Genomic DNA, 13,074 nt, shown 5'->3' on the forward strand with positions numbered 1-13,074 from the left:
AACTCCGCACTGGCTGATGGGAATCTAAAATCATACAACTATTTTGGAAAACAGCCTCGAAGTTTCCTGTAAGATTAAATCTATGCCCAGGCCCCTTGACCGAGAATTCTACTTCTAGATATTTACTCAAGAGAAATGGAAATGAATATTGATAAAATGATGTGTTCAAGAAAATTCCTAAGAACTTTATGCAAAATAGCTAAACAGGGGAAACAACTTAGCTGTCCATTAACAGAGTGGAAAACAAAGTGCAGTGACCTAGGCTCCTCCGACTCCTGCAAGGACAGAATGCATCTCATAAGCGTTCCGCTAAGTGCGGGAAGCCAGCCGTTAGGAGGACTCTCTGTACAACTCCATCGAGACGGAGTTTTAGGGCAGGAAAAACTGATGTGTGATGGGAGAATCAGAAGAGGGGCTGCCTCAAAGGCAGGGAGTAATGATGGAAGGAAATTAGAGAAAATTCTGGAGGGGTAGAAATGTTATGTGTCTGGAGGAGGGTGATGATTAAAGATTATCTGTCAAAATGTATGAAGGGTATATTTCTAATCTCCATGTTTTATTATAAAAATTATACTTTAATTTTTTTAAAAAATGTTTAATGGAAAAGTAAGTGGGTCAGCAGCTGTCTACGTATTGGAATCGACTCCATCAGACAAAGACCACACCTACAGACATTTTGGGGAAAAATGCCTTTAATTCTAGATTTTCCATTAATTTAGGCATTTTGGGTGCTCTGGGATAACACCACCAAGAATCCTAGAAGCTCTTGTCTAGCTGGTTTTATTGCCTTAGACTTCCTTAACAAGGGTCTTGCAGCCATGCCCTGGATCTGAGGTCCCCACCTGTTTTCTATTTTGTTCTGTTTTGTTTTATATATTTTACTGGATCGGGAGACTGAAAGCCAGTTTCCTCTTGCAGCCCAGCAGGTCCTGGCCTCTCCGTATTCCCTCCAAGCTCTGCCTGTCCTACCTGGCCACAGGCCACTGGCGTGCTCAGCTGACATCGTCCGGAGCTCGCGGTGCCAGACGAAGTTCACGGGCTCACTCTTCCTCGTCTCTGCAGATGGCAGCTCCCGCTGGCTGGGACTGCAGAGCCCTGGGCCACATTCTCCCGGTTCCCACAATGGTGTTTCTGATGTCCTGTCCCAAAGCCAAGCAAAGCCACATACGTGGCGGTCCTGTTGTGACTGTCCAACCTCCAGGTCAGTGTGTACCGTTGGCATTCAGAACGCCCGAGAGCGCTCGCCCTGTGTGGCCTGAGAGCCACCCAAGACCAGGGATCTGCCTGCCGCCCACCCTGTACGTCTCCCGTACCTGCCAGCGTGCCTGACACACACAGGGCAGCACCAGTAAACACTCCATGGATATGGTATGAGGGAACCGTTCATGGTTACAATCATCGAAATAAGCCTCGAGTGATGTTTGGAATCGGCACAATAGATCAGCAGGTTCTAGACCATAATTCAGCTCGGCAAGTGTCCTGTGAAAACAGTCTACACACAGAATGACCTGCTCTGAAAACAACAGTTTTTCTTCTCATATGCTTGGCAAGAAAGCAGAGGGACTTGCGATCAAGTGTGTCCCAATAACTTTTCTAACTTAATAAAAGAAAGACATCATGAACATGTTACCTCTGTCAACTCTCTTTTAAAAAATAAAGGCTTCAAAAAAATAAATAAATAAAAATAAAGCCTTCAAATAAATTATTGGGAAAGGAAAAATTAAATCTCTGAAAAGACACCGTTTTTCAGGAAAGTAGTCATAGAATTATGTGTGTGTGTTTGTGTGTAGGGGAGCTGTAGGGGGGATGTGATTTAGAAATATATCGTCTATAATAGGAAACACTAATCAATGCTTCAGTCAAGACAGTAGATCCTATTTTACGTAAGTTTATCTCAGCAAGTGTTTAGCAAACTCCAACTTTAAGTAGGCACTAAAATCTCTGAATATATATTTTTTTAAAAAGACCACATCCGGGCTTCCCTGGTGGCGCAGTGGTTGAGAGTCCGCCTGCCGATGCAGGGGACACGGGTTCGTGCCCCGGTCCGGGAAGATCCCACATGCCGCGGAACGGCTAGGCCCGTGAGCCGTGGCCGCTGAGCCTGCGCGTCCAGAGCCTGTGCTCTGCAACGGGAGAGGCCACAACAGTGAGAGGCCTGCGTACCGCAAAAAAAAAAAAAAAAAAAAAAAAAAAAGACCACATCCTATATTTAGTCAGGCTAACAAATGATCTAAACCAGCCCGTATTTTGGAGAAACAGGAAGCAGGATGGGCACTCTGAGGGGCTATGGGCGGTGTGGCTGGGATGATACAATCACAGATAAAAAACTATTTCCAAACTCATGAGTCTCTCTTTATAACTGGATTTTGAAGAATAATTATTTAATAGCTATAATCATGGCATTGCTTAAGCTAGAAGCTTTTACTTAATCTAGAAAATTGTAAAAATATTACCAAGACTCTTTATACAGAAGTATAAGAATTTCTAACTCTCTGCCATTGACATTAAATAGCAACTGTAAAGGGAAACTTTTGTTTAAAAATACAGAATTGACAGTACAATTATAGACAAGTTCCAGCTAGTCAATTTCTTAAGAAGTCTGCCCCGTTCAAGAACCCAGAATATCGGACTTCCCTGTGGCACAGTGGTTAAGAATCCGCCTGCCATTGCAGGGGACACAGGTTCGAGCTCTGGTCCAGGAAGATCCCACGTGCCGCGGAGCAACTAAGCCCGTGCGCCACAACTACTGAGCCTGCGCTCTAGAGCCAGCAGGCCACAACTACTGAGCCCGTGTGCCACAACTACTGAGCCCGTGTGCCACAACTACTGAAGCCCATGTGCCTCTGCAACAAGAGAAGCCCCTGCTCGCCACAACTAGAGAAAGACCACTCGCAGCAACGAAGGCTTAACGCAGCCAAAAATAAATAAATAAAATAAATTTAAAAAAAATAAAGGAACCCAGAATATCGGAAGAGCTGTCAATGTAAAGATAGACATGGTCGCCCAATCCTGGCGATTAAATCGCTACTTCAAATTTGCAATTTTCAAAATGTCTATTAGAAATAGAATGAAAAACAGCTGAAAGCATATGTTTTTATTAGTAACTTATGTCAACACTCATCAAAGTCAGAATGCTTGAAAAAACAATTTGTTTCCGTTTAAAACAGCTTTTGAAAGACTTCCCTGGGGTCCAGTGGTTAAGACGCCACACTTCCATTGCAGGGGGTCTGGGTTCAATCCCTGGTTGGGGAACTAAGATCCGGCATGCCTTGCGGTGCAGCTCCCCCGTCCAGGAAAAAGATAAAACAGCTTTTGAGAAATGCTATCTCTCACAAGTACACTTTTCCCGCTATAACAGCTATATTGATGCAAATGCTTTTATCCCCTTTTAATGAATAAATATGCATTTAAAAATCTGTTAAAGTAGCTTATCATACTTAAACTCCACATTCTCTCATGCCCAGACCACGACTGCAGTGTTCATCAGAGTGGTGATTGTCAAGTGCTACCACGTTCGCCTGCAATAAGATTTATTTTCATAAGAAATATAACATTTCTATTCAAATAGGCCATCTGTTCCTAAGTTCTCACAAGATTACAAGTTGAAACATGGTATTTTATCATTTCTTCTCTGCCTTTCATATTCCCTTTCACCCTAGCCAGTAATACATGGAAAGTTTTTAATTTATAGTCACAAATCAACTACACAGTCTACGCCGACAATTAAAATTAAACTTGGGAAAATGGTACAAAAGTATTTTTTAAGAATGAATACTGATATTTCTGGATCTGCCCCTCAGTCTAGATGGTGATATTGCAAGCTAATCAAATGTGAGAAATAAGAGAAGCATTCATCTTATTATATTACAAAGGATACCTGGAACCCCAGACTTGGTCTCTGTGACTTAAAAATGAGGACTGATATGGAGGAGGGGCAATATAGGGGGCGGGGATTACGAGGTACAAACTATTAGGTATAAAGTAAGTTACAGGGATATACTGTACAACATGGGGAATATAGCTAATGTCTTATAATGACTATAAGTGGAGTATAACCTTTGAAAATTGTGAATCACTGCATTGTACGCCTGTAACTTATATAATGTTGTACATCAACTATACTTCAGTTAATTAATTAACTAATTAGTTAATTAATTAAAATGAGGACTGATATCATTCATTCCACGGTCATCGAACCTCTCTTTCATGCGAATCACAGTACTGGTCTGCTCAGGCTGCCATCACAAAGTACTAATGACCAGGGTGGTTTAAACAACAGAAATGTATTTCTCACAGTTCTGGAGGCTGGAAGTTCAAGAAGAAGGTGTCGGCAGGGGTGGTCTCTGCTGGGGTCTCTCTCCTTGGCTGGTAGATGGCCGTCTTCTCCCTGTGTCCTCACATGGTCATCCCTCTGTATGTGCACCCCTAGTACCTCTTTCTCTTCTTCTAAGAGAGTCTGGAAAATCTTCAAAAAGAACCTGGTACTCAAGCTGTGTTTTTATGAATGCCAGTTGAAAGCAGAAGAGCTGTTAGGGCAAATGAGGTACACAGTCTGGTGGTCCCCAGTGAGCCATGACTCCTCATGCCATGTCTCATGCCTGCCTTTGACCCCGAAGTGGCCCCGCGGCCTTCTGAGAAGAGAGAACACAGTTGAAGCAGTGCTGTGCAGTTGTGGACCTAAGCCATAGGAGGGCCAGGCAGCTTCCACCTTTGCACTCTGGGGGAAGCCATCCACCGTGTAAGAGTCCAGCAACCCTGGGACTGCGTCATGGAGAAGAACAGGGGCCCCACCACTAGCCCAGCTGAGCTCCCAACCCACAGCTACACCAACATGGCAGCTCCTTGGAAGTGGACGCTCAGTCCCACTGACCCCACACAGAGCAGTAAGCAGGAGGCAAATGGTTAAAGTGTGAAATGTGGGCGAGTAGGCAACCAATAAGCAAGGTCAATGTCACGGCAGATGTGAAGAGCATTGAGGCCATGCCGTGATGGAAACGATGCGTGAAGCTGTGTAACTTATCCTGATGGATGACTCTGAGCACTTAACTTCTGCACCCTGACACGCTACTGTTCTTTTAAAATCTGTGTGATGGCAAGAAGGTGCCGTGTTGTGATTATAAGACTAGTTCTTTTGAAACAGATTATCTGCATTCAGTCACTGTGCCTAGAGGTTTCTATGCTTCCACAGCAATCAGTATAAGGAGTTCTGCTTAGAAATCCAAATAAATTTATTTTTAAGAAAGTCGATGGCTCCGGGAAGTCACATAGGGGTTTAACAAATCTTGGAGTGACGAACATTCAACGTGATCATCAAGGACCTGAGTTCTTAAAAGCAGCTGCTACTTCTGAGGAAGCATCTCCACACCCTTGGAAGAAGTAAACGGAGGAGAGACTGTCCCCAAAGTTGTTTCAGACTCACCTAAGACACAGAAATAAGGAGTTATAACACTCCTCCCTGCTGGGTCTGGAGAGGGCATTAGCCTGCAGTGAAGTTCATTTCCGTAAATCACTCTTGGTCCTGATTTTCCTATTTCCCTGCCGGTGAATCACTATCGGTCTGGGGTCTGCAGTGAGCCTGGGGCTGGTCACTGAAGCACCAAGGCAACCTCCCGCCTCGCGCCTCCTTTTAACCTCGTGGGATCCGCACTTCCGAGGCTACTGTATCTGGTGGGACAAGGGCGGTAAAGGGAGGCCCACCTCCCTTTGGACAGACATACGGGTCGGTGTCTGACACACAAGTGACTAAGTGAATGTTCAGGATGATTTGGGAAAAGAGCAAGAGGGTGAAATCTTCACGGCAAAGCAAAACTCGAAAAAAAGCTTTTCTCTTGGCCACGATTGTGCGAATTCCAGGTCGGCTGTGCACATACCTCTCAAAGTTTCAAATAGGTTTGGAGAATGTGATAAAAACAAATGGGTTTGTGATAAAGTCTACTACACATATGTTATAAAACCAGGTAAAATTGCTTTTTATTTAAAAATCTATAGAAACGTGAAAAATAACTCCCAGAACAAGGAGTGAATTCTCGTCCAGGCAAACGGTGTCAAATAAGAGATTGTAACACTTGCTGTTAGAAAGATGACAGATGGTTACACACACACACACACACACACACACACACACACACTCTCCTATTTATTAAAAAGCTAACATTTTTTGGCTGCATTGAGTCTTCATTGCTGCATGCGGGCTTCTCATTGCGGTGGCTTCACTTGTTGCGGAGCATGGGCTATAGGCCCGTGGGCTCAGTAGTTGTGTCACATGGGCTCAGTAGTTGTGGCCCACGGGCTTAGTTGCTTCCCAGACAAGGACTCGAACCCGTGTCCCCTGCATTGGCAGGTGGATTCTCAACCACTGTGCCACCAGGGAAGTCCAAAGCTAACATTTTAAATACCTGCCCATGTGACCTTAGATGCAACAGTAATTAAAATACGAGTCCCAGATAACAGCTCCATAGATTAGAGAAATAAAGTCTGACACTAATTTATCATTTTCTCAGTTAAACTACCGAATAATGAAGGCCACCTCTGTCGTTACTGAGCTTTGATATTTCCATAATGCGGTAGAAAGGTGGAGAGCTTCTTTTAAGGGGGGCTTTGTATCCTCACTAAGAGTCAGTTAAGAAGACTGAATCCATTCTCAATCTGCCGAAATCTTTTGATATTTAGACCCTGGTGAACCCCTTCAAGCCGCTAAACAGCCTAATTTAAAAGTGAAACAATGGATCTGCAATGTGGTTCCTATTGTTGAAAACTAAGAGCTGGGATCACATTGTACTGTCTCATTTAATCATCCCTGAAGAACGCATCTCCTGCCCAGGGGGCGCACCTCTCAAAACACGTGCGTGGGTACGTGCACCCACACACATGCATATACATGCACACACATATATACTCATATACACACGCATGCTCACACATACACATGCACGCGCGCACGCAAGTCCTGACTCCCATCACCCAGACTGTGGAGTGTGTCCCAGCCCTCTTCCCCCACATTTGTTTTAGCAGCAGGTGTAATGACCTTCAGCACAGCCACCTGGAAGCTTCTGTCAGCTCCTCTAACCTCAGACTCACACCAAAGCTGAGATTGTCCGTTACGAGAATTTTGAAATATGTTCAAGAGCCTTAAGTCGCATATAGGCAGCGGTCATAGTAGCTCACATTTCTGTATAAATGTATAGAATATATTGTACAGTCACATACCTTATTTTGTGTATTCATGATTGCAGCCCTGGATATATTAATGTTTTAGAGGTAAGGATACTCAATCCGACACAGTGTAAGGGACGAAACCGAAATTCTGTAATAAGTAAGAGCTGAGCCTCATTGAGTCACAAGGAGCTTTATTTTCTGATAGCACAGCTTCTTTCACAAAGTTGCAGTAAAGCAAGCTTTCTGGAACATAGCACAAAGGTAACTACTATGACTTATTACCTTTTCCTATATGTTTGTAGACAGATACAGGAAAAAATAATTTTCTAATTTAGAATATGGTCATATAGACATTAACTCAGTGTATTAGTGTAATGAGCTAATCATACAAAGGGATATTACAAAGCCTACTTATTGTATTTTTGATAAATCATATTCTAACCTCTCTTCAGTTTTAACATCTTACCAAATGTGATGTTCCCTGTGGGTGATAAAGGGCTGTGGTCAGGTTTGGCCTCACACTGCGGTTTTTAAGCTGATCCCAGCGTGTGAGCCTGGAATCTGCAATGTGTTCTTGTCCATCCCGTTCTGCGTGGGGCTGTGGGCTGATCAGAGAATAACCCCCATGCCCCTCTCACATTGTCCCCCTCAAGGTTACGCGGCAGTTTCCCAGGCACTGCGGATACAAAGACACAATTACCAGGGCGCTGTGAAAGAAGATGCGTAGGGATTTGCCAGGTCTGGGACGGATAAAAAAGAAGACGGGTGTTTATGCAGAACAAGTGAAAATGCAATTACAGGAACGCAAATCCCTCTCAGGAGTAGAAACCAGGCTGGGAGCTGTAAAGCTGGGCATACACTGTCATCCAGGAGGACGGGTCAAGGAAGCTGACTCAGGCTGCGGGGCAGAGGGCAGCGCAGCCGATGAAAACAGGTCAGCAAATTCTGGTTTTTGTCGGGTACCAGACACAGGACGGCTGGCGCGGCTACAATACAAAGCTGGAACTAGAAATAGACCCGCGTTCATTCTCCCATTGCTACAAGTGGTGAAACCAAGCTTGAGAAGGTAGAAACTTGTCCATTTCTGAATATACCACATCGCACCACCCAGAGATTTACAAAAAACATAACTATCTCCAAAACTATTCTTCCTCTTATTCATGACATTTATATATGAAATATTGTGAGACTGTAAAGCATCCATACTTCCTGTCCTTCAAGTGAATTTATCCAGGAGAAAAGTTATCCGCACAGACACGAAATGATCTAGACATAGGTTTGTGCAAGATGGCCGCTTCCTGCTCAGACACATGGGTCCCAGATGCAAAATGAACTTTTAAAATTACTGATCTGAACTCAAAAACAGGAAGAGGATTACCAGAGGGCCCGACTTGAAGAGAGAATGGACAGTCAGGACGGTTGGGAAGCTTGAGGCCCAGGCAGGGATTGAGATCTGGGCAGAACCCTGACGAATGGCACTGGATTCCACAAGACCATGTCATGAAGCCCATGGCGGTCCTCAGCCGACCGCCGGCGGAAGGGGGAGGGACAGGGGGCCATCTCCGTGGTGCAGACATGTTCACAGGGCCGTGGGCACCGCTCTGACTTGGAAGCCTGTGTCCAGCCCCAGCCCAGCTCCTCGGCATGGGGTGCAGTCACTGTTAACGTCCTCAGCCTTGCCTCCCTCTTCTGGGAAACAAGGCCCTGATCATCACCCAGAGCCATTGCCCAGAGCCGGGCTCCCTGCGGTGCAAGGGGTCCGCCAACCCTCAGCTTAGCTCGGACATCTTCCCAGGAGTCCTGTGACAGTCACCCCGGTCTCCCCTGTAGAATGACCACCTTGAACTGAAAGGATCCTAGTGCCCTTTCTTGCTGGGAATACACCGTGACTCCAGAAATACTACTTCAAATGGTCTTTGAACAACCTTAAAATGACTCCCACGTTCTGTTTAGAATGAACCAGAACACGTTTCCAGCCCGTGCAGGTCAGTTTCACGAGCAAGTGTCCCATTTTCAAGGACTGAGTACGGAAGCTGGGATCATTCACCGATTACGTCTATAGTGTGTTTTTACAACCAAACTGGGAGCGTGAAAATCAGTTTTCCTCTGAGGTGTATTTTCTTTGCTTTATGCGCAGTCTATGGGTGATTAATGAGACTTTTCCGAGCAGGTTTCCTTCTTGAGCTGCCACATTACAAATATGCATCCCGCTCAGTCCCCATAGACCCGACCCATGACCCTGCAATAAATTGGTTAAAACATGTCCTAATTTATTTGCAGTGATTTTATTTTTATTTCAAACCCTCCCAAAAGATTCTAGGGTGTTGGCATTTATTTGTATTTCATAAGAAAAACTCATAAAGCCTCACTTTCAAGTGTTCCATATAGGGCCTAGTTATAAATATTTTTAGCATCTTCGATTCCAAACCAAAATACTTGTCCTCAACAAGATCATAAGAAGACTAGCTCACCAGCACTTGCCTGCAAGAAGCAGGTGGCACTGAGCTACGGAACGTGTGTGTAGCCTGTGGGGCTGTGCTCCGTGGCCATGCCTCGTCTGTGGTTCCTTTGCTCTCGTGGGACCACCAGGCTTGGAGATCAAAACCACAGAAGATTCCTTCTTGGATTCCACTGGATTCTATATGTTCAAATTGTTTTAAATTTAAATTAGGAGACTTCTTACTAGACAAAAGTAAGATTAATAATAATGTAACCTAAGAGTAATCACTACAATGATTCTTTCTTTCAGGTTATGTTTACTTAGTATATATTTTTTAAATCTCCCAAAGTATTGTTTTTCTAGAATAAAATTCAAGGCCTTGATTGCACAGGGAGGATACTTCGTACTATCATGAATTGGATTGTAATCTGGAAGATTCTTTTTTGAAAAAAAGAAAAAGGAGCAAGGGAACTTGATGCCCATCTAGATACCATCTGACACCGTTTCTCCACAGCTGATATCTGGGGAGATGTTTCCTTGGGGGACGTGTGTTTCCATGGGAATTGTCTCTCTCTGTGTTGCAGGCATGTCTGGAGCGCAGTTGGTCCTGGGGCTCCTGTCTGCCTTCAACATCTGTTGAAAATTCCCAGTCACTGCTGCTCACACAGGTCAGGCAGTAAATGGCATGTGACAGTCAAAAGCTTTTTTCCTGTGCTGCAGGTTTTCCCCTGGGAGATGGTTCCCTAGATGGCGTGGCCCCCCTCTCCACACGTGATCACTTGAGTCTCCTTTTCAGCAAGAAAAATAAAGCATTGACATTTTCAGTCTGTCAGATCCCTGATAGTTTATGACAGGCAAAGCCCGACACGCCCACGCTGCCACTCATCTGGTTCTAGAGGCTCTTTGCAGTCACGTCCGTCCAGCCGTCTGTGTGCCTGAGGGGACATCACTAGGGATGTGGTTCCTCCCTAGTGACCACGACCCGGGACCAGCCAGGACACCGGGGAACTGCTGGTTTGCAGGGGAACAGCAGCCCTGATTGCAGCGTCATGGAGCTCCGAGGCTGGGGCCGGGTTCCCCGCCAGGCACCTTGAGTGCATCACCTGGAGGCCTGGAACAGCACATCCTTGTCTCTGAGACGAGAATAACAACAACAGTTTCTTCCTGTCAGCGATCACCTGCTTTGGGCTTCAAACAAAGCAACGCACGGGCTCATACTTGGGGGACAGTAACTCGAAATTATGGTCACATTCCGCTGAATTTTTTGACAATCTTGTGGTGAACTACTTGAAAAAGAATCTCAGTAAATCTTGACTTTTATCTAGTTTTTTTAAATGCTTTAAAATAAAAATACACACTCAAGTAAAGGGACGTGAGAACTCCATACACAGGCATTAACTCTGCAGGCTCTGGAAGTAACGGGGTAGAGGATAGCGCTCCGAGTTCTTGGGGAGACGCGGCCCTGCCTCCGTGGACTTGTGGTGGGTGGGAACGTGACATGGATGTTCCCTGGGGATGCTTCTCTGGTCTTCTGAAGTCCACAACTTTTCAGTGGTGTAGCCTCTGAGAGCTGGTGGCAGGCCTGGGGCATAATCAAGGAAGGAGAAAAACAGAAGGACAATAAGGACGGAGACGTGTGCTATAACTGGGTGGTCGTGAAAACTTAAAGAGAAAAGTGAGAAGGGCTTGAGGTGGAGAAGCTCTGAGGTCTTAAATGCACTCAACGCCTACTCTTATGGAATGCATCTCATTTAAACCTTGCAAAGCAAACTTGTTTTCTCTTTTCCACCAATGAGAACAGTGTGTGTGTCCAGTCAGCAAGGTGAAGCAATGCTCCAAAACTCTCGGAAGCAGTGTCTGTCGGAGCTGGGATTTGATGCCGGCAGTGTATTCCTGCAGCCTCCACAGTGGCTGCGCAGAGGACCACGAACGGCCAGCAGTCAGGCTGCCCCTTCACAGGTGCCTCTGCCCCTGGAGCCCTTGCCCAGCTCTGCCGAGGACGTGTCCCCCTGATGCCAGGACCCAGGCTGCTGGCTCTGCAGAGACCTCTGCTCCCAGGCCAGTGGTCAGGAGGAGGCCGTGGGCTTCTGCATGGCTCCCACGTGGTCCATGGTTGCCTAGTCCCGGTTCAGCCTCTGGACAGCTGAGGTGCTCACCTGTAGGCCTTGACGGCTGCCCCCGAGACCTCTCCAGATCCCCACTGCCCCCAAAAGTACCAGCTTCATGGCTCTCCTCCCAGAGCTAGGGCACCGCTGCCCCAGGCAAGTGGGAGCAGTGGAGGAAAGCTGGGGACCGAATCCCCTGGATCATTTAACCAGAACCCCAAGCAACACCTTGAAAGGGCTCTCTGGGGAGGGGAGGCCAAGGAGGCTGGGGCGATCCCGGCAGTGAGGGGCCCATCGGGGCTGAGGGGAAACAGACACATCAGGAAGCGCCCCAGGAGGGGGCCAGTCAGAGGGGCGGCAGGTGCGGGACCAAGGCTCACACAGAAGGGCCCGTCAGGGACAGAGGCTGCAGACCCTCATCAGTTTCTCGTTCCCCACTGCTCTCGCCCCGTTAGTGATCTGTCCTGTTAGGTCTCCCAAGGACCTCAGCCTCCTGATCAGGGAGAAATAGGGAATCTTACCAGCTGGGGGACAATCCCTCAGTCTGGAGCAAACACAGCTGAGCAAGGGCTTCCTGGCAGCAGGGCTGCAGAGTGAGCCTCTTGTTGGGGGTTTCAGGGTAAAGAGAACTCAGTCTCAGACAAGGAGCATCTTGCCTCCTTTAGACAACCCGTGTAAGTGGCTTCTCACTCTTAAGACAAGATCCCGTGTGTCTTTCAGGCCCCACTGGACACACTCTTGATAACGAACCAGGAGGAAAAAAATGAATTTTCGAAGCCTCCAAGAACTAGAGAGGGTTCCGATCTCATGGATCAGATCGCGGAGCCCAGAGAGGCTGAGTAACTTGTTCAAAACAACAGAAACAGATACTCAAAAAGTTAGCTCTGGGCCAAACCCAGGTGCCTAGGAAAGGTAGCTTGAGTTTTGCGTGGTTTTTCCTCCTGGAACGTAACTTTGTTTATACTTTGTCATTTATTCCTTTCTTCTGGAACGATTTTGTGATGCCTACGATCTCTTTGGCACAGTCCCAGCTCTCAGGATATGGCAGTGAAGAACAGAGACAGGGTCCCACCTCCTGAAGGGACATCATGGTCAGAGGGAATAGATGTGAGCCCACGAATACGGAACATGCGGAGCTGGGCAAGGAGGGGGAGACCCGGGGCTCTTGGGATGCAGAGGGTCAGAGTTTTCAACAGAGTGGACAGAAAAGACCCAGCACCAAAATGCAAAAACAAATGAGATACAGTTGTGACTCCAAAGCTCAAACTCTGGTAGGGAAAGAAAGAAAGAGGCGATTGGAACTACTGAATTTAAGGTGTGAACGTTGTTACAGATGTGCTCTTGACCCTAAGGAATTAGGAGAGCTTCCACAGG

The 13,074-nt window shown here is 46.3% G+C and overlaps 1 protein-coding gene across 1 annotated transcript in view; it reads left to right on the forward strand.

Moving 5' to 3' along the window:
* The first annotated feature begins 4,768 nt into the window (after nucleotides 1–4,768).
* LOC116746896 overlaps nucleotides 4,769–13,074 on the forward strand; it is a 48,543-nt gene continuing 40,237 nt past the window's right edge. Inside the window, exon 1 of the mRNA XM_032618663.1 lies at nucleotides 4,769–4,883. Coding sequence (XP_032474554.1) covers nucleotides 4,769–4,883 — 115 coding nt within the window. The remainder of the gene's footprint in view (nucleotides 4,884–13,074) is intronic.

Source organism: Phocoena sinus, chromosome 21, assembly GCF_008692025.1.
Source record: "Phocoena sinus isolate mPhoSin1 chromosome 21, mPhoSin1.pri, whole genome shotgun sequence".
Lineage (NCBI taxonomy): Eukaryota > Metazoa > Chordata > Mammalia > Artiodactyla > Phocoenidae > Phocoena > Phocoena sinus.